The sequence below is a fragment of the Podarcis melisellensis genome, assembly GCF_964234715.1.
Source record: "Podarcis melisellensis genome assembly, chromosome: 16".
Taxonomy (NCBI): Eukaryota; Metazoa; Chordata; class Lepidosauria; order Squamata; family Lacertidae; genus Podarcis; species Podarcis melisellensis.
In genome coordinates, this window is record NC_138533.1 from 14,499,630 (window position 1) to 14,526,649 (window position 27,020).

At 50.9% G+C, this 27,020-nt stretch overlaps 1 protein-coding gene across 3 annotated transcripts; it reads right to left on the minus strand.

The window, feature by feature from the left end:
- Positions 1 to 896: 896 nt before the first annotated feature.
- On the minus strand, positions 897 to 26,395 carry AP5B1 (adaptor related protein complex 5 subunit beta 1). Of its 3 annotated transcripts, none has more exons than XM_081892834.1 (3): positions 26,277 to 26,395; positions 4,797 to 4,959; positions 897 to 3,587 (listed from the first exon to the last, which is right to left on the minus strand). In XM_081892834.1, exons 1-3 carry the CDS (start codon positions 26,378 to 26,380, stop codon positions 1,005 to 1,007), a joined length of 2,850 nt encoding a protein of 949 aa, XP_081748960.1. In that variant the 5' UTR covers positions 26,381 to 26,395; the 3' UTR covers positions 897 to 1,004. The 3 variants fall into 3 exon arrangements, with proteins under 3 accessions (XP_081748960.1, XP_081748959.1, XP_081748961.1); XM_081892833.1 differs by lacking the exon at positions 26,277 to 26,395 and adding an exon at positions 15,907 to 15,983; XM_081892835.1 differs by lacking the exon at positions 26,277 to 26,395 and adding an exon at positions 6,696 to 8,476.
- Positions 26,396 to 27,020: the final 625 nt, after the last annotated feature.

A 27,020-nucleotide genomic window follows, 5' to 3' on the forward strand; every position in this document is an offset into this window, starting at 1 on the left:
TTCAAATCCAGCATACATACCAGCTCCTGTAGAGAGATGGGGAAGGGGTAGGCGGGTCTCTGGCAGGAGGGCAAGGGCAGTAGCTGAGTGGGAAAGCATTGGCCTTGTGTGCAGCAGGAGCTCCCAGGTTCAATCCCTAGTAGAGGTGGGAGAGACCCCTGCCTCAAACCCTGGAGAGCCACTGCCAGCCAGTGTAGACAGTGCTGAGCTGCACTGACCAATGGTCTGACTCAGTAATAAACAGTTTCCTATATAAGCCAGTCCTTTATTCAAGACCATGTGGACTAGAAGCTTACTTTATTTTGAAGGGAATGTTCAGAACAGGCGGGAGGGAGAAGGTCCCGTCCTGGCATCCAGTGAAATGTGGGTGTGCTTAAGCCGACACATTCCCTGTCCAGAGAGGCTGAGCCAGTGCAAAGAGGAACTGAGCAGGAAGAGGACACGGTCTCACCAGCACAGTCCATTATTTGAGGAGATATATACTGAGACTTTTTGCAGGAGGTAGTGCAGGCAGGCAGGAGCTGGGTTGGCTATACTTGAAAGATTGATTGGAAGATTGATTGATATACACACACACACACACATACACACAACATCCCTTTTTTATCATAGAACTGCAGAGTTGAAAGGCACCACGAGGGCCATTTGCAATGCAGGATTCTTTCCGCCCAATGTGCAGTCTGAACCCACAACCCCAAGATCGTCTCATGCTCTACCGACTGAGCTATCAGAAATCAAGATACATTACGTCCATAGCATTCCCCTGATCCACCAAGCTTGCAACTCTATCAAAAAAAGAAAAGAAATGAGATTTGTCTGGCATGGCTTGTTTTTGAGAAACCCAGGCTGGCTGGGTCTTGGTCATTGCAGAACCCTTTTCTACCGGACTTGCAAAATACATCCAAACATATGCATTTATTTTGGGAATGCCAAAATGTTTAACAGATATACAAGCCCGGACCGCGTGACCTTGCAGGCTCCCCCCCACCCCACAATCCATTCTTTCAATTCACTTCCACGAGACTTTGCAAGTAGCTGTTCAGCGAGGGCAGCAGTCTCCAGTTGTCTGTGCGAATGCCCACGCAGGCCGCCTCTCCCACACTCTGCACCCGGAGGAGAATGTGGTACTGGGGAGGGAGGGCCATGCCAATTTCGTAGGAGCCCGACTGCTCAGCCAAAACGTACCGGGAAAAGTGATCGCATACCAGGGGTGGCAGGGACTGAGGTGCCACAGGCCAGGTGGTGAGGCTTTCGGCGCCCGCTTCATTGTTGTCGGGGTGAAGGCGTTGCCAGAGGGCGCCAAAGAGACGGCGGCGCTTTTCTAAACTCCAGGAAGGCACCGCCAGGGGCATGAAGAGATCGGGAAAGGCTACCTCCAACGGCTCCAGCTGGCTGGAGCGAGTAAGGCCTTCCTGGGTTGTGTAGAGAGCAAAAACATCCAGCTGCGTCGGGTAGGGGCAACGTGGTTGCAGTGTGAGCGTCAGCGTTCGGGGAGGGCGTGCTGCTGAGAGGCAGGGCACGCACAGTTCCGGGACGGGCTCGTAATGCCGGTCCGAGCACATGAAGCGAAGGACCACGCAGAGCAGGAGGTCGTAGGGGGGGCTTGAAGGACCCGTGTGGACCAGCTGGTATGTCAAGCTGAGCTGCGATGGGGCGCGGGGTTCTAGCAACCACTGGCAATAGCCCTCCACGTCTTGCTCAGGGTGGGGGGCCTGCTCAGGCCTGTTACCGCTCGCCCCCACCCGCTGTAGCCTCAGTGGGGCTGGCTGCACCGGGTGTACGGTTAGAGAGGCCACGAAGCTCTGGCTGTCAGCCACGATGGAGGAGGAGAGCGTCCGGGCCTTGACGGCACCTCCCGGAGCCAGTACGGCCCCGAGCTTCTCGCCAGAGAGGTTGGCCAGCAAGGTGTAGTAGAACCGAGCCCGGTCTCGCACATCCACGTCCAGGTGGCTGAGAGACACAGCCTGCAGGAGGTCGGCTAAGTGGGCCGGGGCGGGCAGCGGGCGCAGCTGCATCAAGTTGCGGCAGACGCTCAGGAGGACCTGGCCTGAGAGCCAGCCCCCAAGGCGGCCTGAGGCTACCAGGCGCCTCAGGAACTGCATGGTGCTCCCCTGAGGGACGTCCTTTTCCTTTGCCAGCCGCGCCAAGACCCTGAGGTGCCAAGGCAGGTCCTCCTCTTGCAAGGGAACGCCCACGACAAGCCCTTGCAAGGCCTGGGCCAGCCCGCCAGCCCAGCTGCCCTCTTCTGGAAACTTCCACGCCTCGTCCAAAAGATCTATCAGGTTCGGCGCCAGGGCGCAGTTCTGGCGGTACAGGTCCAAGAGGCACTGGGTGAGCTCTGCCATTGGCTGCTCTTGGGAGCCAAAGTAGCGGGCAAATAGGAAGGCTGCCCGGAAAAAAAGCCGGGTGGCCTCCGGTCCTCCTCCCCTGGCCACCAGCCCCCCGAGGGTCAAAACGTGCTCCAGGAGGTATCCCACAGCGCGCTCGGCTGTTGGGCCTTCGCTCTCCACACACACCAGGCACAGCAGGTTCAGCCGGGCCAAAACCGTGCCCTGGTCCTGGAAGAGTCCGGGGAACAGGCCGGACGTGGTGCGAGGGGTGAGCAAGACCGGCAGGCCCTCGTCCTCCGCGGCCGAGCCCAGCGGCCGGTTTTCAGGGAAGTGCAGGAGGCAGTCCAAGTGGAAGAGCTTCACCGGGGCGGGCAAGGCCGGGTGTTGGGCCAGACCCACAAGGCGGCGCAGCAGGAAGGCCTCATCCTCAGCTGTGAAGAGGCTGTCGGTGAAGAGGCCCTTGAGCTGCAAGACGGCATGCTGGAGCGTCACCCCCGCCGTGCCAAAGAGGCGCACCAGCTGCGCCTTGAAGATGGCGGGAGACTGGGTGCGCACGACGCTGACGGCCTGGGCCAGCTGCCACAGGAGGTGGCTCTGTGCCACAGAGGACAGGAGGTAGGAGCTGTCAAGGAGGGAGGACACCACAGCTTTCAGGTCCTTGACATCGCCCGGCGAGGGGAGCAGGGCCAGCTGCTCGAGGGTCGCCACAGAAAGGTCCCCCAGTTCCCTCGTGGCCTCCCACACCAGTCCCTCTTTGCTCTCCAGGAGTTCCCCCAGAGTCCTGAGGCCTCCCTGTCTGGCCAAGCGCAAGATGGCGTTCCTCAAGGCCAGCCCGTAGAGCAGCGTGTAGCCCTGGTGGGCGGGCGACGTCTCCTGGTGTTGCAGGGAGCGCAGGACGGCCAGCCGCTGAGAGAGGAGCCCCGGGTAGCAGCTCTCAAGCTCCCGCAGGCACTCACAAGCTGCGACTCGCACGGGGCGCTCCGCGGCTCCCCCACAGCAGTCATTGAGGTCAGACACCAGTTGCAGCAGCAGGGAGAAGTATTCATGGGCAGCCTGGCAGCTCTCAGTGAAGGAGTCCGTGGCCACCAGTACTGTTGCCATGGCATAGAGGAGTTGGCACCGCAGATACGTCTGTTGCTTGGATGAGGGGCCCAGCTGGCCAAAGAGGGAGAGAAGGGACGTGGCCACCTCTTGCCCAGCCTTGGCATCTGGGCACAACAGGGTGGGGTACTCCAAAAGGAGGGTCAACATGGAGATCTGTCCAGAAGGGGGAAAAGAAGAAGCTGTCAGGGAAAGCCAGGTGGAAAGAAACAAGTCTTTAGACTTAAGCTGACAGAATATGCGCAGCTTGCAGACTTAACATATAAAATAAGAGAACAAGAAGGACATATTGAATAATGGGAAAAAATTGTGTACACTTGAAAACTTTGGCAGAGTTAAGATAAATTCAACAGTGTAAATACGTTTTGATGGATTTAATAATGGAATACTGCATGGTTTAGTTTTTGTAAAATATGCAGGGATTTATGATATGCAAAATGACCCATGGAAAGAGAAGAAGGGAAGTCAGTGATATTTTAAGGATACTTAAATGAGCATTCTAAATTGTAAAACAGAAAATTTAATTAAAAAGTATATAAAAAGAAAAAAAGTCTTTAGAAGGCCCTACACGAGAGGGCACGTCCGACACTGAGCAGGGTTGAAATCCCCACTCAGTGAGCTTAGGCTAGTCACTGTTCTACCTTGGGGGATCGTTGTGGAGATAAATGTGGAAGGAAGAGAACTATGTATGCCACCTTCAGGAAAAAAGGTGGGCCGTCAATGAGACAAACAAACAAATATTTATAGGTTTTTGAAATGTTTTCTCTCCCCTCCCCCATCCTCCTTCTTTAGGTCTTTTGAGTTTTTTATTTGCCTCTTTGTTTTGTTTTTTACCTTGTCTTATAAGTATCTGTTGGTGTTCACATTGCATTTACATGGGGTACATGTGCAGATTGGTTTGATTCACGGTTTGTACACCAGTGGGCACATTCTGAATTTTGAGGAAGCCGATCACAAAATGGCAGCCATGTGATGTGCAGCTAAGACAAAATGGCCGCCACGGGCAACACAGCACATCCCAAACGGCAGCCATGTCTAAAAGAGTAGGGAAAGAAACGGGAACACAAAATGGCATGTTGCTGCCCTTTCCAATCTCATGCATTGTGGATTTTTGAGGGGATGTTTATTTGAAGACCTTTTGTGGGTGCCATACCGGAGGGTTGGTGGACCTGCGAGCGAGACTCTTTGCTGACTTTTCCTCCTCTCCAGACTAGTGGTTTTAGTGGGCTCATTGACAGGGTGGTCTTCCCAAACGAGCGACAAGGCCAGTCTCACAGCTCACCCTTTTTGTGGGTGCTGGGGGAAAGTTAGAGGCATGTTCTCACCTCACCCACAAACACCCTTCAAGCCATGGGTCTCACGTACCTTAATCTGCTCTCCCAGCTTCTCGCCTCGGAGCTCCTGCAACAGCTCAGCCACAAAGGTGTCGCCAGCCCCATGGGAGAGGAAGGTTGTGGGGCATGAGCGGAAAGAAGCAACTGCGCTGGCCCAGCCTTCCACGCTCCTGGACCCCATGGCCGACAGAAGACTAGGGGGAAAGAAAGAGGATGTTAGTTGCGCTCATGGATGATGGGCCTTCACACATCCCACTTAGTAGCAACCCTAGTCTTAAGGATGTGGAGGGCTACCTCCTCCTCCTCCTGCTTTAGTCACCCCAGAGGGCATCATTTAGGGCATTTCAGAGGCCCTACATTGGTAGCAATTCATCAGTGTGGGATTGCACATAAATAGGAACCGTCCTGCTAGTGGTGGATAGGCCCATGTGGCTCAGTGGCAGAACGCTTGCTTTGAATGTAGAATGTCCTGGGTTCAATTCCTGGTGTCTCTAGGTAAGGCTGCGAGAGATTCCCTGCCAGAAACCCTGGAGAGCAGCTGCCAGTCAGTGCAGACAATGCTGAGGTGGATGGATCGTTGGCCTGTCTTGCTATAAGGTAGCAGTCCTGTTAAAGCAAATCTCTGCCCAGGAAGAACAAGTCTATGAGTGGAACTGCCAGCCTCAGGGGCAGTCAACCTCTAAAGTACCAGCTGCTTGGAGAAACAGAAGAGGACTTTTGTATCCCATGCAGAATGAAAGGGAAAAGGGAGGAGGGGTTGCATTTTAATGTTGTGAACCAACCTGAGAACTGCAAATTAAGGGCAGTATACTAATTTAATTATTATCATTATTAATAATACAAAGCCCTCCTCCCCCTCTTCCCCGCTTCTTCTTCCTAATTGTTTAAACCAATTCATGAACCAAGAACGTATGCACTGACCACTAATAGTGAAACATATGTTGTAGATATTTTTCCACATTTGTTCTGCTATTTTTGTGATACAGAATACAAATGACATGAGAAAACTTGGTATACTTATTTGTATAACATTACTGTATTCTTGTTTGTATTATATATTATATTATTATTATTATATATTATTATATTATATTATTACATTTCATAATTATTATTACATTTCACACACACACCAAAAAAAACCCTATAAAAGAAAGAAAGAGAGAGAGAGAGAGAGAGAGAAAGAAAGAAAGATGCTTGGTTATTGCAATGGCTGCCCCATAGAGTTCTGGGCCATAGGCAGACAGAGAGTGAGAGTAGTTCAGTCAGTAGAGCATGAGACTGTGAATTTCAGGGCCGTAGGTTCAAGTCCCATGTTGGACAAAAGATTCCTGCATTTCAGGGGGCTGGACTAGATGACCCACGTGGTCCCTCCCAACTCTACAATTCTATGAAATGTAGTAATAATATGTCAGGCGAACCTGTGGCCTCTTGATGTTGCTGGACTACAACTCCCATCATGCATTTCTACCCCACCTCCAAGCAGCTCCAGCTGGTTGTACACGGTTCCCTTCTTCCCCATTTTATCCTCACAACAGCTATGTGTGGTAGACCAGGCCGAGGGAGCAGGACTGGCCCAAGATCCTCCAGGGAGCTAGGGGGCCACATACTCCCCCGCTTCAGGAAATGGGGCCCGCATTGTGTGGGGCTGGGAGAAAACCCCTTTGCACAGGGGAGGAGAGAAAGTGACTTCCATCGGGTGCTGTAGGAAGGATGGTGCGCCGCCCCACCCCACGGAAGGGGGGTGGCCAGGTCTGGATCCACAGAAAGTTTGTGCGCCTGGAGGGAGACCTACAAGCAACATGGACTCGTGGAGATGCAGGGCGGTGGGGCTTCTGTGGGGCCAGGGAAAGTGTGGGACAACGCACCCCACCCCCACGAACCGTTTGCTCGCAAATGCAACAGCTTCCCAGTCGCGACACACACGTACCTGGGGGGCTCGCTCGCTCCTTTACCTCCGCTTTTGCAATTGCAGCCGCTCAGCTGATCTCCGGTCCCGGGCAAAGCGGCGCTTCCGACTTCCCTTCCCGACGATCCCGCCGCCCGCCTCTAGAGGGAAGCGGAGCAGCGGCGGAGCAGAGCAGGAGAGGAGCAATTGGAAGAAGCGGCGGTGGGTTCATTATCTTAAAAGGCTCCTCCGAAAGCCATTGCTACCTGTCCTGGGAGGCCTCTCCTCTAATCCCGCCCCTATGAAGCCCGCCGAGGACGAGTGCTGGCGAAAGACACTCTGCACATGCTCTGAGACCAATTCCAAAATTATTATTATTATTTAATTATGTTTGAAGCAGGCCCAGGAAAGAACACACACAGAACGGCGGTAGCTCAAAAGCACAGCCCCTTCCTTGCACACACAGAAGGTCCCTGGTTCAGTCCCCAGCATCTCCAGGTAGGACTAGGAAAACTACAGAGAGCTGCTGCCAGCCAGTGTCTACAGCATAGAGCTAGATGGACCAGCTGTTCCCTATGTCCCTGGGAGAGCATATTCCACCACTCCCAAAGCCACCAAAGAAAAGGACCTGCAAGGTAAGTCACAGCTGCAGCCCACAAGAGGCTAGAACCTGGCTCAGGACCTCAACAGGTGAGCTTAAAACCCGAGGCTGTACTGGAGAAGGCAGTCCCTGAGACATTCATTGTGGCCAGCGGTCAGGGAGGGTGGGAATTATAAATCATTTGGAAGGCCACAGGTCCCCTTATCCCTAGTGCAAGCCTTTAAAAGGGGGAAAGGGAACCCTTAGCAGCCCGAGGGCCACATTCCGTCATAGGAAAGCTTCCAGGGGCCATATACTTGGGGGGGGGTGCAGTGCCAGAGGCAAATGTTGGCCGAGTAACAAGACTACAACAGACTACATCTCAGCCATGCAGATGCTATAGCTTTCCATACAGACACACGCTGAGATCTAGCAGGGCTTCATTTGGCCCCCAGGTTCTCCATTCTTGCTTTAAAAACGCAGCCATCTGGAGCCGGGCCCAGGAAAAACACGGTCCTTTTCTTTTCCTAGGCCAGAGCACAGGTCTCTCCAGCAATCCGGAACTGCACAATCGAGAAAAAATAAAGAAAGGGGAGGAGGCCTTAGTTCAGCTTCTCAGCTGTCAGGGAAGGGAACGGTGCCAACAGCTCCAGGGAGCATCTCTCAGGCGCACGGCTCACGGTGCCCAAGCAGCCTGTTGGAAGAAAACAGTTTTTGCTGGAAACTGTTGGCTCACCTTTTGGGAGGGGGCAAAGTGAGCGGTTACATGAACTGTTACTCAGGCCTTACTCAACGAAACTCCTGCAAGCCTGCTCTTGCCTTCAGCCTCCCTTCGCACCCAGGGCCGGGCGTAGCTGCCACGGTAGCGCCTCCGTTAGTTGCTCTGCAGATCTTATCTGGAGAAGGAGCCTGTCTCCCCAGGTTAGCTCCCCGGTCCAAAACTGGGGAGGGGAGGGGTTGCCCTTCTTGTATCTGAAACTAGCCTCCAGTTTAGAAAGTTTCTGTTTCTAAAAACCATGGCAAGTTTCTCACAGGAGAAAGGGGTTCGTAGGGTGTTTGCACTTCCTAAACTTAAGCAGGCATTGGACAAGGCTGGGGGGAACAAGCGTCTAAGCTTGTTCTCTCCTCCCCCCCCCCACGCCCCCCACACCAAAGTTATTGCTTGAGTGGGGCTCATCCTCTCCCCACACAGTACACCCTGTGACCTGGCCCTCTTGCCACCAGGGGTCTCCTGACCTAGAGTGGTACCTCGGGTTAAGTACTTAATTCGTTCAGGAGGTCCGTTCTTAACCTGAAACTGTTCTTAACCTGAAGCACCACTTTAACTAATGGGGCCTCCTGCTGCCACTGCGCCGCCGCTGCACAATTTCTGTTTTCACTCTGAAGCAAAGTTCTTAACCCGAGGTACTATTTCTAGGTTAGTGGAGTCTGTAACCTAAAGCGTATGTAACCTGAAGCTTATGTAACCTGAGGTACCACTGTAAGGGCACAAAAAGGACTGCTTTTGACCAGACGCAGAGTGCTGAACATTTGGGAAAGGGCACCCCCAACCAAGGAATTGTGCAGATTCTAGTTGACATAATCAGCCACCCCTTGTCAGTGACGTGGATTAGCTAACGAATTGCAGATACCCCAGTAGTAAGTGGCACTCTGTAGCTGCTTAGAGGCTCACAGCAACCAAATCTGTGGCTCAAAATTAAGCCTGTGTGTGAGATTGGAGGGGACAGTGGTTTCTACAAAGCAGTGCTCAACTGCGAGTTCCCAGCCAGTTTAGCCAATGGTCAGGGACGATGGAAGGTGTAATCCAACAGCTGGGGACCCAAGGTTGAAGTATGTTGGTTTAAAGGTGTGTTTTTTTACCTCGCACCAAGTATTTGAAGCACAAAGCTTCCTCCTAGGAATCCTGGGAACTGCAGTTTGTTAAGGGTGGTGGGAATTGTAGTTTTGATGGGTAAACTACAGTTCCCAGGGAAGCTAGGTGGGTTTTAATGTGTGATATTAAACCAGCCCTGCTGTGTTTGGAGGAGTCCCCCATATTCCGTCTGGTGAGGTGTTTGTAGGAGGAAGCTCTGGGCCCCTGCCTCCAAATTCTGCTCTGACAGCATCCACTGTGCAAAAAAAAATAAAAAATGAGAGAGCTGTTGCTTTTGCAAAATGGGAAAGGTTGCCTGAGGTTGACGGCTGGGGATCCGAACTCCCTGGGTGTCCACTCCACCTGCCCCCACTCGGCTTCCACATTCCTGTTTCAGCTAACACGCCTTCCAGCTTGCACCGGGACCTGTTCCCCAAGCGGTACCCGCCCATCCTGCCTCCAGGATTCAGCCCCAGGCAAGGGCAAGATCAACACCTCCAACAGCAGGCGACAGTTCTGAAGCATCAAAACAAATCCAGTCTCGGGATCAGCTAGGAAGGGCCATGGGTATAGCTTGCAGAGCATGTACTCCACTCCCGAAAGGTCCCAGGTTCAGTTCCCTGTACCATCCTTACTTGAAACACCAGAGAGCACCTCCCTGCCAGTGCATACTTTTAAAGCTGAGATTAATTTGCCAAAGGTGCGCACAGAAAAGCTGAATTGAATCCGAACAACCTGTTTGCAATACAGTGGTACCTCGGGTTAAGTACTTAATTCGTTCCGGAGGTCCGTTCTTAACCTGAAACTGTTCTTAACCTGAAGCACCAGTTTAGCTAATGGGGCCTCCTGCTGCTGCTACGCCGCTGCTGCATGATTTCTGTCCTCATCCTGAAGCAAAGTTCTTTACCCAAGGTACTATTTCTGGGTTAGCGGAGTCTGTAACCTGAAGCGTCTGTAACTGGAGGTACCACTGTACTAGGTTTCCATCTGAAAGCACTAGGTAAAGGTAAAGGACCCCTGGATGGTTAAGTCCAGTCAAAGGCGACTATGGGGTTGCAGCCCTCATCTTGCTTTCAGGCCAAGAGAGCTGGCGTTTGTCCACAGACAGCTTTCCGGGTCATGTGGCCAGCAGGACTAAATGGCTTCTGAAGCAATGGAGCACGGAAATGCCTTTTACCTTCCCACCGCAGCTGTCCCTATTTATCTACCTGCGCTGCCATGCTTTCCAACTGCTAGGTTGGTAGGAGCTGTGAGAGAGCAATGGGAGCTCACCCCGTTGTGGGGATTCGAACCACCGACCTTCTGATCGGCAAGCCCAAGAGGCTCAGTGGTTTAGACCACAGCACCACCCGAGTGCTGAAAGCACTATCCCAGTCTTGTCTGCTGTGACGGACTCTACAATGTGGTGTCTTCTGGGTGTTGCCAAACTACAGCTTCCATCATCCCTGACCATTGGGCTATGCTGACTAGGGCTGGTGGGATTTGCAGTCCAACAGCAGCTGGACCCAATCGGCAGGCGGTTGGACACTTCCAGGCAGACACCCGGGAAGGGACTGCCAGGGACTGAAGCAATTTGCATGCGTAAATTGTATCCTCTACCCAGTGATTTAGCAGGAGGTTGCACCAGCTGCTAACTATCGGAGTCGGAATGCCACATTTGGCAGTCAGCACTCGCAAAAAGCCTGACCTACTTACCAGCTCCAGGTAGTTGGGCAAGAGGCCTTCTAAGTCCCTTCTCCCCCGAGGCAGGAGAGGAAGAAATAAAAGAAGGTACGTGGGTTTTGGCTCCATACTATAACTGTAAACAGCCAGTCTCAAAACACCTGAGGTAAAGAGGAGGTGTTTAAAACTTAGTCCCGCATCCCGTTCTGACAGCGGCCAAACCGATGCCTCTGGGAATCCCGCAAGCAGGAGCTGAGGGCAACAGCAAGCTTATAATTAACAGCAACTGATATTTGAAGGCACATTTCCTCTGACGGTGTAGGAAGAACATAGCCGTTGTGGCTGGTACCCATTCTCCATGAATTTGTTGGAGGATGCTGGTCATCAAGCCCTCCAAAAAGTTCTCCAATGAAAAGAGGGTCGTCCTGTTCCATCATCAGCTTTGTTCTTGTTGTTTATACCCTGTTCATCTGACTGGGTTACCCAAGCCACTCTGGGTGTCTTCCCACACATATACAACATGAAACATTTTTTAAAAAAACTTTCCTATGTGGGGCAGCCTTCAGATGTCGTCTAAAGGTTGTTTAAATTACAGTGGTACCTCGGGTTACATACGCTTCAGGTTACAGACTCCGCTAACCCAGAAATAGTGCTTAAGGTTAAGAACTTTGCTTCAGGTTGAGAACAGAAATTGTGCAGCAGCGGCGCAGCAGCAGCAGCAAGAGGCCCCATTAGCTAAAGTGGTGCTTCAGGTTAAGAACAGTTTCAGGCTAAGAACAGACCTCCTGAACGAATTAAGTACTTAACCCGAGGTACCACTGTAGTTATCTCCTGGGCTTGGTGGTCACATAACTCCATGCCCTCCAATGTTTCTCCAATGAAAATAGGGACATCTTTAAGGAAAAGCGGGACATTCCGGGATCAAATCATAAACTGGGATGGCTTCTGAAAATCAAGGACTGTCCCTGGGAATTAGGGACACTTGGAGGGTCTGTATCTTGTGGGTACAAATCGCCCAGTTTCGGGATGTGCTGGGGGATTCCTTTTGTCTGTCCTTCATTGGCTCGTCCGAAGTTCTGGCGACATGAGGGCAGGAGCAAACCTTCCGCCTATCCATTTACTCCACAGGATGCCTATTTTTAGACACCTCTGTGGTTTCCAAGGCAAGAGAGATCATAATTGCCAGGCAGCACCTCCCTTTTTATATATTTATAGAACTTAGGCCTGGCGATTGCACCCAAGTTCTGGAGGGGAGATCATACCCCCGTTTCGGATGGGGATTACGGCAGCAGGGATCAACACGGTGCATGCGTAGACGTGCTCAACAACACCTGACAAACGCTTGGCTCTGCCCACTGTAGATGCTGGCCAGGGGTGACAGAAAAGCAGCCAGCACATGCTCAGAGATGCTCTCTTCACAACAAACAGCAGAGAGCCTTACATGCCACACTTTGTCGTATTTTAAAAGATTTCATGGGACATGGGTGGCGCTGTGGGTTAAACCACAGAGCCTAGGACTTGCCGATCAGAAGGTCAGCGGTTTGAATCCCCATGACGGGGTGAGCTCCCGTTGCTCGGTCCCTGCTCCTGCCAACCTAGCAGGTCAAAAGCACGTCAAAGTGCAAATAGATAAATAGGTACCGCTCCTGCGGGAAGGTAAATGGTGTTTCCGTGTGCTGCTCTGGTTCGCCAGAAGCGGCTTCGTCATGCTGGCCACATGACCTGGAAGCTGTACACCGGCTCCCTCAATCAATAAAGCGAGATGAGCGCCGCAACCCCAGAGTTGCTCACGACTGGACCTAATGGTCAGGGGTCCCTTTACCTTTACCTAAGGGATTTCATACCTGCGCCGTAAGGGCCCATGAATCACCCCTGGCCCCTTTCTCTCTTGAGTTTCTAGTCCTTAAGATGCATATGGCTAAGAGAGGATTTTAGGACTGTCACTTTGGGTGCCTTCCATAGCGTCCTGTTCCTCAGCACATCTGGCAAGGGCCAATTACATTTATTCGTGCAAAAACAATGCAAAATCCAGCAGATTTGCCTCACTAGCTATTTTAATAACAAGTCTGAGAATCTTTTTTTTTTTGTTCTCTCTCTTATTCCCTCCCCATATTTTGATTTTATTGTCTAAATTATGCAAAGAAAGAAAGCCTGACAATCGTGACATTCTTGACTCCTTCCCTCTGACCCCATTTTGCAAACGGCAATCCTCCTCCTGCCTCAGTTTCCCTTCTGCGGGATGAAGTTAATGATACTCCTCCTGTCCCCAAGGAGGGGGCGGGTGGTTTCACTAGTGAATGCGGGTGAGGCAATGCCTGCACGGTGCAGATGAAAGCAGCAGCAGAGCCAACATTTTAAAAAGCACGGCGGGCTGTTATTAAATTAATATTAACTGGGACGTGATAACTGTGGGACACGTGTTCTTTGTGGCCTCTGCAGCTTAAGCCCCGCAGCCCTTTGAGCGCTGGGCTGGAAGGCAGTTCAAAGAAAGCACTCCCAGTTAGCTAATGGGCAGGTTGGCAAACACACACCCCATTCAGAAGTTGCGCTGGCTAGGCTGGGGCACCCAAAGCTTGCCTCCCTCTAGAGATCAGACTTGTGGGCAAGGCAGCGTCCCAGAAATCCTAGCTCCAACTCTCTCCCCCTGCTCTCACCAGCCCCACTGCCTTCAAACAGGGCCCTCTCTGAATATCTCAGCTGACCATGAGATCTGGGGTTGGTGTAGCATTGCCACATCTGGTTGGGCAAAATACAGGGCAGGGAAGGGTGGGAATTGGGGGGCACACATATGAAACCGGATCCTCAAACCCACCCCTTTGTGGAGGGGGATTAACTGCCTACCCCACTTCAAAATAAGATGCTGATTTTGAAGGCAGCTCCCCTAAGTTGGGATGTTTAGAAGTCCCATTCTCTCTCTCTCTCTCTCCCTCTCTCACACACAAACACATACACCTGCTTCAACTTTAGCAGACTAAAGAGGTTACTCTGTCATTGGTGCCCATTTTAGATGGTCAGCGAATTCTGGAAAACGCCATCAATGCTGATGGCATGTATGAAAAGCCCTTTTGAATCAGGCACATCTAGTCTGGCATCCTGTTCTCAGTGGCCAACCAGGTGCCCGTGGTGGGAAGCCGTGAAGCAGGACCTGAGCACAGCCGCAACGCTCTCCACTTGCGATTGCCCACAACTCACTATTTAGAGCAGGGGTCCACAAACTAAGGCACGCGGGGTGGATAAGGCCCGAGGGACTCGTTTATCTGGCCCGCGGCGACAAGCCGCCACCTGCTGCCACTGCCCGCTGTTACCAAGCGCTGAACGGTGCGGCTGCCCACTTCCGGGTCGGAGGAGCACCGGAAATAGATAGTGCGCATGCACAAGCATTATTTGCCAATGTGCAAGCGTTATTTTCGGTGCACATCCGGGTCGGAGGAGGCCCATGACATACAAGCTATTTCCGGTGCTCCTCTGACCCGGACGTTCGCCGGAAATAGCGTGTGCGCACGCTTATGGGCGCATGCTCCCCCGCCCTCCGGCCCGCCACACAATTGGTACTGGAGACACTGGCCTGAAGCGCAGTAAGTTTGCTGACCCTTGATTTAGTGGGATACAGTGGAGGAGGAACAAAGCCATCATTGCTAGTAGCCATTGACAGCCTCCTCCATGAATTTGTCCAATCCTCTTTTAAAGCCATCCACGTTGCTGGCCATCACTGCCCCTGTGGCAGGGAGCATAACAGTGTGCTGTCTGAAAGCCTTTCTCTTGTCTGTCCTGAATCTTCATTGGATGTCCATAGGTTCTAGTGTTATGAGAGAGAAAAGCTTTCACTATCTGCTTTCTCCCTGCAAAAGTTTTTTTACATGTCTCCTCTTTCTATCATGTCTCTTGTTACTCACATTTCCTCTAAACTGAAAAGTCCCAAATGCTGCACCCTTTCCTCACAGGGGAGTCACTCTGTGCCCTTGATCATTTGGGTTTGCCCTTTTACAAACTTTCCCCAACTCTACAATATCTGGGTGAGGCGACCAGAACTGCCCACAGTGTTACCAAAAGCAGTAACACCATATAGATTTGTAGAACAGCAATATGATGTTGGCAGTTTTATTTTCAGTTCTTTTCCTAATGATCCCTAGCACGGAATTTGCCTTTTTTCACAGCTTGTCTGTCCTCTGAAATAAAAAACCCTGAATATTGTAACTTTTAAAATCGTAACATATACAGTGGTACCTCGGGTTACAGACGCTTCAGGTTACAGACGCTTAAGGTTACAGACTCCGCCAACCCAGAAATAGTACCTCAGGTTAAGAACTTTGTTTCAGGATGAGAACAGAAATCACGTGGCGGCAGCAGCAGGAGGCCCCATTAGCTAAAGTGGTGCTTCAGCTTAATAACAGTTTCAGGTTAAGAACGGACCTCCAGAATGAATTAAGTTCTTAACCCGAGGTACCACTGTACTAGCAGGGTTACCCTGGTTATGTTTACAATATGTTGAAAACCAATGAAACTTCCATGAAACGAAAGAATAAATCCCGTTCTTAGAGATTACAAATCTGAAACCCTGCCCATGCCACCCCCTCAAAGGCATTCTTTCCCTCTCTCCTCTAACCATTAGTCACTACTTCCTCTCCACAACAACAACAAAACTTGGAACAAAACTCTGGACTCAGGAGCCTTGCTTCAAAAGGAGAGGGAATACCCTCCTTCCCTCATGTTCTCTCAGCATTTAAGTGGATTCTCCCGCAAGATGGACAAGGAAAGGAATCCTAGCTTTTGTTTTATCCGCTCCCTGCAAGGGAAACATTAGCAACCCAGGAATCACTCCGCCTTCCAGGATGCCCACTATGTAACACTTTGCCTGATCGTCATTCCTGTTAGTTTCTTCTTCCCTCCCTCCTCCCGGTATTCGGAGGAACCTGTTACACTGGCGCCACAGCCGGTCCCTTTGGGCGTGATCAGCGTCTTTCGGAAGCCTCGCATCCTGCTGACAGGCTATGTTATTGGGGGGTGGCGGTGGTGCGGGGGCAGATGGGCAAACTGGAAATCTGAGCGTCCCTTTAGGCTGCAAGGCCAGTTTCCACAACCGGATCTAAGAGATGTGGCTCCCCAGGAATTTTATAGCTGCTCCTTCCTCAGTACCTCCCTACTTCTGTGAGCGTACTAACCTGTGCCAAGACAGTGTGCCTCCGTGTAATAGCAGTGCCAAATTTAGGATGGTGTGGGTCATTCCCTGGAACAGGGTGCCGAGCTGAGGGGGCACAAAATAATAATAATAATAATCATCCCAGTCATACCTCATCTTACGTTTGCTTCATGTTACGTTCTTTCAGGTTACATCCTGCGGCAACCCAGAAGTACCGGAAAGGGTTACTTCCGGGTTTTGCTGCTCGCGCATGCGCAGAAGTGCTAAAACGCGCTTCGTGCATGCGCACAAGTGCCAAATCACGCTGCACACCTGCGCAGATACGGTGCTTCAGGTAGCGCTCTTTTCATGTTGCGAACGGGCCTCTGGAACGAATCCCATTCGCAACCAGAGGTACCACTGTATTTACGTACCCTCCAACATTTCTCCAGTGAAAATAGGAGCATCCTAACGAAATGTGGGACATTCTGGGATCAGATCAGAAAACGGGACGGCTTCTGTAAATCTGGGACTGTCTGTGGAAAAGACCACCTGGAGGGTCTGTTTTTATATGTGTACCTTCTCAAAGGTAGGCCCTGGTGTGCTTCAGAGCATGCGCAGAACGGAATGTGAGTGGGAAGAGGGCATGAAAATAAGAATTTCGGGGGGGGGTTGCGCACCAAATTTTGTCCTGGCTCAGGGCGCCATATTACCAAAGTCTGCCTAATACCAGTTTCTAGGAATAGCAGATGGAGAGAGTTTTGCTGTGTTCAGCATGGCACCCAGTGACCCACTTGGTATCTGGATAGACACACCTCAACCTTTAAAAATCCATGCCCCCTTTTAGCTAATGCAGCAATCGCAGGCCCACCCCCCCTCCACCTCCAAACCTGGCTCTCCTACTTACTTGATCTGAATTTTCAAAAGAATGGCAATATAATGACTTCTAATTATAAATTATATTTTCAAGCTTGATAATAAAGATGAACCAAAATACTTACGTTTTTGTATAAAAAAAATCCACAGGAAATTGGAAACTACATCGAATGACTGATGCCTCATGCTTGTTGCAAGCATTTGGATTCTGGGCACATGGAAGACAGAGCACATCTTAGGTTGATTTCAATGTACAGTGGTACCTCGGGTTAAGTACTTAATTCGTTCCGGAGGTCCGTTGTTAACCTGAAACTGTTCTTAACCTGAAGCACCACTTTAGCTAATGGGGCCTCCTGCTGCCACCACGCCGCCAGAGCACAATTCCTGTTCTCATCCTGAAGCAAAGTTCTTAACCCGAGGTACTATTTCTGGATTAGCGGAGTCTGTAACCTGAAGAGTATGTACCGTATTTTTCGCCCTATAGGACGCACCAGCCCATAGGACGTACCTAGTTTTTTTGGGGGGAAATAAAAGGAAAAAAAATTATTTCCCCCCCCCCAGCCGCGGATATCTGCCCGAAGCATGGGGCGCTCTGCTTCAGCGCGCCCTGCACTCCGGGCAAGCAGGCTGCTATCCGCAGCCTAGGGAGCCTTGCGGGAACTGGATGGCAAGGACTGGATGTCTGTGGCAAAAATGTTCCTCACAGAGTGCTCCTAAACGGTCTGCTCCATTTCCTGTGCCAGAGGATTGTGTGCTATCTGCAGAATCAAGTTTGCTAACTAATGAAACTTTTTTCCAAAGGGTTTCTAGATGGTCCACGTCAAGGCTTATCAACTCTTCATCTTGTTCCGCTGATTTTCCCTGGGGGAAACCGCTCATTAGCACTCAGTCGGAGCAAATGGCAATTCAAGTTTCCCCCAGGTTGCCATTATTATTATTATTATTATTATTATTATTATTATTATTATTAAATTTGTATACCACCCTTCATCCAGAAATCTCAGAACTATTCACAGCATAAAAATACAAGACACATAATACAAACAAAATACACAATAAGAACAAGAACAAACCAAACCAATAACCTCTCCACTCCCTCCCAAGAACACAATCAAAAGGATATAGGATGTTAGTCAGCCCAAGGCCTGGTTGAAGAGGAACACTTTCACCTGGCACCTAAATCTGTATAATGAAGGCACCAGGCGAACCTCCCTGAGGATGTTGCCACCCTCTGGACCTCTTGTGGAGGAGCCACACAAAGAAGGGTCTCAGAGGATGATTTCAGGGTCCATTTGTTCCAATCTATCACAAAACGGAAGGGTTTCCCTTGGAAAGGAGCGGGGCAAGGTGGAAACCGCTCAAACCCATGCTTTCTAGGCAAAGCAGAGACCCCCTGACTCAGTCCAGGCCTGTGGTTGGTCTGGTCCAGGCATAGGTAAACTCAGCCCTCCAGATGGGACTACAACTCCCATCATCCCTGAGCACTGGTCCTGTTAGCTAGGGTTGATGGGAGTTGTAGTCCCAAAACATCTGGAGGGCCAAGTTTGCCTGTGCCTGGTCTGGTCCATCTGAAAGGCCTGACTAAGAGATGGATGAGTTTAGTGAACAAAGCCCAAAGGGATGAATAAATTAGTAGTCATTTTCTGGATTGGCTCACTAACTGGATCTCATCTGCCTCTCACACCCAGTCGAAGATCTCCCTCTGTCTCTTGTATTTGTCCGTGGGGGGGGGGGATAAAAGGGAAATCGTGAGTGCAGCACACCTCTGAGGAAGCAAACATAGGTATCTGTTTTCACTGATGGGCCGTCATTGTGCTCAAAGGCCATCATGGCCTCCCTATCTATGGATCTATGTTTTACCTTTTTTCATCCATTAAAATATGGCACCATGGACTGAGCAGGATCCCAGAGCAACTGTTTTGCATCGGCTTCAGAAGAAGACATGCAGAGCGCGAGACAAGCCTATGGAGTAAAAACAATGAGGAATTGGAGGTGACAAAGTGTTACCTACCCAAAGAGTAACCTGAAACAGAGAAGGTTCTGGCCAAAAAGAAGGAGGTGTCTTAATATGGCTAGGTAAATGCTTAAGTATGGATATTGAGTTCACCTAATCTGTGTACTGTACATATCGTTCCTGACATTGCCTATCATTTACACACTGCTTAAACACCTACACTCTGCATATCCAGTCTTCTCCCCCCTTTCCCCAAACGGCACATTTTGGGTGGAAGTCTATGATGCAATATGACGACTGGGGTGTATGTGGTGTTCGGGGAGGGGGACACACACCATGCTTATCTACCGTTGGACCTGATCCTGCACTCAGCTCTCGTTCATGGCTCCTAGAAACTGTCAGTATGCAACAGCAGCAACACCCTGGCAATGGGCTTCAACTGGCCTGCTAAACCAGGTGAGGATAGCCAGTGGTTCTCAAGCACCCAGCAAGTTAGGGGCTTCCTCTGCCTGTGAAGACAGGATCCGGCAGATTGAGCGGACAGAACCAAAAGTGGGTCCAAGGGTCAAGAAGGCGGTTTGCTAAAAACTGGAAAAAAGAAACTGTGCCAACAAAAAAGGAATAGCAAGACAAACTGTTAGAGTATATTGAACTGGCTAGATTAACAGAGGCAATTAGAGATCACACTAGACAAGAGTTTCAAAAAGCATGGGGGAAATGTAGAGAATACTTCACAAAACAGTGCCCTAAAATACATACCTGGACTTGTTTCGATTAATGTCTGCATGAGACTTTATGGATATTTAAGTTATAATTAGAAAAATCTTAATAATTATTCATAAAGGAAACAGCTTATAAGAAGTAAATAAGGAGGCCAGATACAGGATAAAGGAAGTGTTTTATTTGGTTGTTTGTATTGGGTAAAACCTCAGTGCCTAGGGCTTGCTGATCGCATGGTCGGCGGTTCGAATCCCCGTGGCAGGGTGAGCTCCCGTCTTTCGGTCCCAGCTCCTGCCCACCCAGCAGTTCGAAAGCACCCCTAAGTGCAAGTAGATAAATAGGTACCGCTTTATAGCGGGAAGGTAAACGGCGTTTCCGTGTGCTGCACTGGTGCAGGCTCGCCAGAGCAGCTTCGTCACGCTGGCCACGTGACCCGGAAGTGTCTCCGGACTGCGCTGGCCCCCGGCCTCTTAAGTGAGATGGGCGCACAACCCTAGAGTCGGACATGACTGGCCCGTACGGGCAGGGGTACCTTTACCTATGTTATGCTTATTGTATGTTATGTTCATGTTTAATGAGGGTGGATTTCTGTATTGGGGGGGTTATGTTATGTTGTAAATAAAATTTCCAATAACAAATTATTTAAGAAGAAGAAGAAGAAGAAGGTGGTTTGTGCATGTGCTGTAGAAGGAAGCGAGGGGCAGATGGGGCTCATCCACCTGGGAAGGTAGCCCATCTAAGAGAAAGAAAATGCTAATCCTAAACTTCTGCTGCCTTGAAGGATAGCTTCAGAAGAAAAGGCTAAAGAGTAAACGCTACACAAATCCAGAGTGGAGTCCCTAAGACAGTTGGATGGCACCATGTATGCCTCCTTCTGGCAACTCCTGCAGTCAAGCCAGAGCCAAATGTATTGCTCTGCTTTCCTTTGAACCACATCAGCGAGGCCAAGAGGGGGTCTTGTCCTCTGGGCAGCCCAGGACCTCCATACACCCTGCCCAGGCTTGCGCCCTGGAGAAGTCCCTTCAGTGCTGCTAATGCAGCAATCTGATTTCACCCCCGATGGGGCACTCCAGTCAACAACAAATGTGATGACCGTTCCATCTCCACAAGGACAGCAGCTTTCTAGATGGAATGCCCCCCCCCCTGTGCTCTGTTCTGGGAATTATCGCTCCTCCCACCAAGCATCAAATATGAGTGAGGGCCGCCAAAAAATGTCTTGAGGGCCACATGTGGCCCTGGGGCCGCGTGTTGGACCACCCTGCGTTAAAAGCATGAATGTAGAACCTGTGGTACTTGTGGTTTCTTCTTTGACCACTGGCCATACCTCCTGGGATCTGGAGTCCCAACAACTTCTGGAGGGACACGGGTCCCCCATCCCCAGGCTAGGGACTGCGTACACACCACACAGCACCCCCCCAAAAAAACCTAGGAACTGTAGCCTAGAGGGAGACCGTTCCAGTGTTGAATGGCTTTTACCGTCAGAAAGTTCTTCCTGGTGTTGAGTCGGAATCTTCTTCCTTGTAACTTGAATCCATTGGTTCAAGTCATACCCTCCAGAGCAGGAGAAAACAAGCTTGCTCCATCCTCCTTGTGAGAGCCCTTCAGATATTTGAAGGTGGCTATCTTATCTCCTCTCTAGAGAACTGCATGCATTGAGTGTGGAGATGGAACAGTCACCACAGTGGTTCTTGGCAACCAGCCAGATGGGCAGAGTAAAAACAAAACAACAATCCATTGGGTCCTAGAATGGGTGTAGCCAGGATTTATGTTGGGGGAGCAAGACACCCGCCTGCCATTTTCCTCTTGTCCCCTTTAGTATTTTTATTTGTTTACTTGATGGGGGGGACAGCAGCCCCCCTGCTTCCCCTGCCTACACCTGGGTGGCGCTGTGGTCTAAACCACTGAGCCTCTTGGGCTTGCCGATCAGAAGGCCTCAGTTTGAATCCTCACGACGGGGTGAGCTCCTGTTGCTCTGTCCCAGCTCCTGCCAACCTAGCAGTTCAAAAGCACACCAGCACAAGTAGATAAATAGGTACGCTGCGGCGGGAAGGTAAACGGCGTTTCCTTGCACTCTGGTTTCCGTCACGGTGTCCCGTCACGCTAGAAGCGGTTCAGTCATGCTGGCCACATGACCCAGAAAGCTGTCTGTGGACAAACACTGGCTTTCTCGGCCTGGAAAGCGGGATGAGCGCCGCAACCCATAGTCACCTTTGACTGGACTTAACTGTCCAGGGGTCCTTCCCCCCCTTTTTTAACCTAGCGTCTGGAGCAGGGGAAAAACAAGCTGGCTCCATCCTTAATGTGACGATGCCCTTTATGGCAGCTTCATATGGCTGCTGGGAATTATAGCTCTGTTGGCAGGCGGTAAGCTAGGTGCCATGAATTGGGGGGGGGCAGGCAGGGAGGTAAATGTGCTTTACCATAGGGGATGTAAACAGCTACTGTCCAAAGATGGCTGCTCCCTGGGTGTGCCCCCCCCCAGTGTCTGGCCGCTTCCCGTCACTCCAAAACACCCTTTCTTGTTTGCGAGAGCCTTGGCACTCCAAGTGCCGTTTGGAGTACCAGAGGGCGGAACACAGCGAGCAGGTGCCTGCTGAGCCAGCCCCAATAAAGCAGCCGGATCCTGGCTCGGGAGCTCCTGTGGCTTTGCCCGTGGGGCATCGGCAGGGCCCCAAGCAGGAGAGCCTGCCAAGGGACTCGGCGACGCAGCAGCAGCAGCCACCCCGCGTGGCAGGTGAATCACGTACGGTCCGGTCCTCGCCCAAGCAGAGGAACCTGAGGAACCGCACGACGCCGACGCCACTGGGGAGGCTCCCAGCCGGCACCGCAATGAAGTCGCGAGCTGCTTCTGAGCACCCGCTCCCTTCCCCGAGGGGGAAAACGCAAGATTGGATTCCAGAGCGGATTCCAGGAGCGTTGCCGCATCCACACCTGTCGCAGGCAGCCACTACAAAGAGTTTCTCCTGGCACCTGGAAGGATAACGCATTTGCTGAGGAAGGGCCTTCACAGAACCATAGAGCCCAACCCCCTGAAATGCAGGAATCTTTTTGCCCAGCGTGGGGCTCAAACCCACAACCCTGAGATTAAGAGTCTCATGTTCTGCCCACTAAGCTATTCTTCCGGAAGTGACAAAGCCAGCTTTTCAGGGATACAACCCCAAGCTTCGTACCTGATTACTATTATTACTACTACTACTGTTGTTGTTGTTTTGTTGTTTTTACCGTGCCCATCTGACTCTGGGCAGCTTCCAACAGATATAAAAATATAATAAAACACCAGACATTAAAAACCTCCCTATACAAGGCTGCCTTCAGATGTCTTCTAAAAGTTGTGCATTTATTTATCTTCTTGACATCTGATGGGAGGGCGTTCCACAGGGTGGGTGCCACTACCGAGAAGGCAGAGACTTGTAGCTTCACTTCTCGCAGTGAGAGAACCAAACAGAAGGCCCTTGGAGCTGGGAGCTCAGTGTCCAGGCTGAACGCTGAACGTTTGCCAAGTTCCCATCTCAAGCCTAAAACTGCTCAAGGGGGATGCAGTGTCCCCCCCTCCCCTCCTCCATCAACGGCCACGAGCTGCAGTGGCTCCGATTTGCCCTTGCTGATGGAGGCAGTGAGCACTTCCAGATGTCCTGTTCACTGAGCATTCACCTGGATCCATTTGTGGGGAAGTCAGAAGATGCTGCATCAACGCAAGTCTTATCCTTTTACTGTGCATTTTTACATCCCTTTCTTCATTGCAAACAACAACAAAAAAGGTTGGCTCTTTTGGGGAAGTGGGTTTCTTGCCCAAGACCTTGTAATGGACTGTAAATCTGCAACCTGAATTTTCTGGGGTGTGATTGAACCTGACCCCAAAATAATGACAGGTGGGGAAAGTGTGTTACCTACAGGCATCTGTAGATTGGCACTAGGACACTGGACTAGATGGGCCACTGGCCTGATCCAGCAAAGCTCCTCTTGTGTTCCCCCACTCCTATCCTTGTGCCACAAAGAGGTCACTTGGCTCTAGCCATTAGGCATCACACCCTTTTGACATCCAGGGCCTCGTGGTACTAGGGCACCAGGTTGCCCTCCCCCACAGCTCATGGGAGAGGTGCTTCTAGGACCAAGGTGAAAGCTCCCTTGTTATTTTTGCTCTTCAGGTTTGGATGTTGCTAATGTAATCATGTTCTATTTACAGTGCTGAAATGTTTTTCTGGGTGCCTTGTTGTATTTGCTACTGTGTTGTTTTTATTATGAAACTCTTTTTTGCATGGCTAAATTTTCCGATGCGTTGCTGCGATCTTTGTTGCAACATGCTTTGAGTGTGACTGGTGTTTTTGTGTGTGGAAATGTGGCGTACAGATAGCATTACGAATAAATGATTGGAGACCCTCCCCCAGCTTTGTTGTCCCCCCCTCCCCTCAAAGAACCGGGAACTTGAACCCTTGAAGACGCGCTCCCCTCATTCAACCACCACCGTCACTGAGCACCACAACTGCAAGCCCTCCAACCTGCTCTGCCAGAACTACAAACAGGACCCAGGAGTCCTGGTGCCTGGCTACCATCCTTTTGAGTGAAATGAAAGGGTTTGCTTTGAGAAGGGGCTCCTCTGGAAGAGGGACACAGCTTGTCCCCTGATCACTCACTGCTTCTTTAAACAGGTTACCCTTTGCTTCTGAGCTGGCAACTGGGCGCTGATGGTACATTTGAAGACAGATGTGGCCCTTGAGCCACCTGCTGTTGAACTCTGCTGCTACCAGAAATATGTGCAGTTGCGTTCTTTTTGTGGAGTGTATGGGGTCGTTGGTCCACCGTTGGTCCTCACCCTGCACTCAGCTTTCCCCTGTGGCTCCTAGAAGCTGTCAGCATGCGACAGCAGCCACACCCCAGGAAATTGCTTCAATTGGCTGGCTAAACCAGGTAGCCTATTGGTCTCAAAACACTTGGTGAGTTAGAAATTCTGCCAGCAAGTGAGAATGGGCTCTGGTGGATTGAGCAGACGAGACCGACGACAGCGGTACTAATGGTCAAGAAGGCGGTTTCTGCACAGGCTGCGGAGGGAAGTGAGGGGCAGATGGGGGCTCACCCACCTGGGAAGGTAGCCCATCGAGGAAAAGGAAGACTCTGCTCCTAAACTTCTGCTGCCTTGAGGGATATATTCAGCAGAAGAGAAGGCTAATAATAATAATAATAATAATAATAATAATAATAATAATATTTTTTAATTATTTATACCCTGCCCATCTGGCTGGGCTTCCCCAGCCACTTTGGACAGCTTCCAACCAAATATTAAAATACAGTAATACATCAAAAATTAAAAGCTTCCCTAAACAGGGCTGCCTTCAGATGACTTCTGTTTGGTAGTTGTTGTTCTCTTTGACATCTGGTGGGAGGGCGTTCCACAGGCGGGTGCCACTACCCAGAAGGCCCTCTGCCTGGTTCCCTGTAACTTGGCTTCTCGCAGTGAGGGAACTGCCAGAAGGCCCTTGGCGCTGGACCTCAGTGTCCGGGCAGAACGATGGGGGCTAAGGAGTAAACCCTACACAAATCCAGAGTGGAGTCCCTGAGACGGTTTGGCAGCTCCTGCAGTCAAGCCAGAGCCAAATGTATTGCTCTGCTTTCCTTTGGACCATATCAGTGAGGCAGGTGGAAGTGGGAGATCTTGTTGTCTGGGCAGCCCAGGACCTCCTGGTTTTTCCCCTGGGAGGGCACTTTGGCGCTGCTAATGCAGTGATTCGACTTCACCCCCAGAGGCGCACTCCACTGTCTCTCGAGACAGATGGATGCCAACAACTTAGGTATTTTCATCCACTCCAGGTCTGCAATGTCCACTTCTTCACTGCTCATACTATCCATGCCCAAATTTGCCCTAACTGCCCCCCCCCGCACCACTGCTGTTCAACCGAGCATGGAAACAACACTTCACCCATCTCATTATTAAGCCTTCACCCTTTTCACAAACGAAAACCAAATTATCTGAAACTTAGGCCCCAGAAATGCCCAGTTCCACCCCCCTCCATTCAGACGATACTAATTGAACCCTTCCGTTCCTTTTTCCGTTTGCAAAACGGTTCACAGCCTTCGTTATGTTTGCCACTTCAACAGTCCCAGACCCGCCAAGTGTCCCTATTTTCCCGGGTTTAGAAATGCCGTCCCAGTTTCTGATTTGATCCAGGAATGTCTTGCTTTTCCTTAGGACATTCCTATTTTCACTGGAGAAATGTTGGAGGGTATGGAGTTATGCAACCCCTCCCCCCAGCCAACAAGATATTATGGAATAGGACGTCCCTATTTTCATTGGAGAAATGTTGGAGGGCATGCAATCCTTGGAACCAAAACACATCCATACCCCCCACTCTGATTCACAAAACACACAGAACTCATTATACACCTTTAGGCGCCAGGCAAAAACATTCCTTTTTCAACCAGGCCTTTGGCCAATCCGATTCACATCTTATACCCTTTTAAAAAATGTGTGTGTGTGTGTTTTGGGGGCTATTGGGCTGTTGTTTTATTTTTATTAGGCATATTGTGATTTTATATCTTGATTTTATTCTGTGAACTGCCCTGAGACCCCTGGGTATAGCGCGGTATATAAATTCAACAACAACAACTGTAGAGGAAAGCGACAGTGATTTGACGAAGGTTGCACACCAAGGTCTGTAGCAGAGGTGGGGAATTAAAACCAGCTCTCTCTTCTGAAAAGCCACAACGATCTCCATAACCCTCGGGGAGCTTCTCCTCTTCTGGGGCCCCGCAGTCCACACCCAGAGCTCTTCAGGAGACAGCAAACACGATTTGAAAAGGCACCAGGACTTGCAAACCCACGCAGGAAGGGCCTGATTTTCCACCTCACGCCACCCGCCCAGCTGACTTACCGCTGGAATATGCTCCGCCGCCCGCCTCCAGCAGGATCCTCCGTGCCGCAACCTGGAGAGGAACAACAGCGCAGCTTCTCCGCCGCCGCCGCACCCCGCCCCATTCCCCGGGGCGCTGCGAGGCAGTTGTTTGCAAAAGCGCCCTGTCATTTCTTCGGAGGCCAGCGAGGCACACCTGGACCTGACCTTGCCCAAAACGCTCACCTCAAAGAATCCAGGCACGCACCTCGGGAGCAGGTGGGGACATGGGCGTAGCCAAGGGGTGGGGGGACAAGGGGGGCAGCTGCCTCCTCCCCCCCATCAAGGAAAACAATAGAAATACTTAAGTAACTGACCAGTCACGTCAGTTCTAACCCCCCTAACAAAAGTCCTCCCCCCCCCTTAAAATCCTGGCTACACCCATGGGTGGGGAGGCTGGGAGTGAAGGGGGGGGGAGAAGGAGAGAGAAGAAAAAGCACACACACAGCTTGCCCAGTGCATCAGCTGGGGGGGGGGGGAGTAAAGGGGCTAGCTGAGTTTTTTTGCCATGGGTTTTTTGCCCATTGAGGCTCCCAGCCTGTGTATGTGTGTAGGAAAGTGTGCACTGGGTGTCTGTGTGTGTGTGTGTCAAACTGGGCCTTTGACCCGGGTGGAATAAAACCTAGTTTTGACCCTGGGTCCCCCCCCCCTTCCAGAAAAATCATTGGCCTCCTCTCTCTCTCTCTTTCCGAGGGATGGATAAGAAAAGACTTCAGCAAACAGCAA

Bases quoted from the DNA above. Each gene is read 5' to 3' on its own strand.
- AP5B1 (XM_081892834.1), bottom strand. From the start codon at position 26,380: ATGGGGCGGGGTGCGGCGGCGGCGGAGAAGCTGCGCTGTTGTTCCTCT. The intron at 4,960-26,276 runs GTAAGTCAGCTG...CTTTCCCCCTAG, and splicing joins CGGCGGAGCATATTCCAGCG to TCTTCTGTCGGCCATGGGGT. The intron at 3,588-4,796 runs GTACGTGAGACC...CCTTCTGGACAG, and splicing joins AGCTGGGAGAGCAGATTAAG to ATCTCCATGTTGACCCTCCT.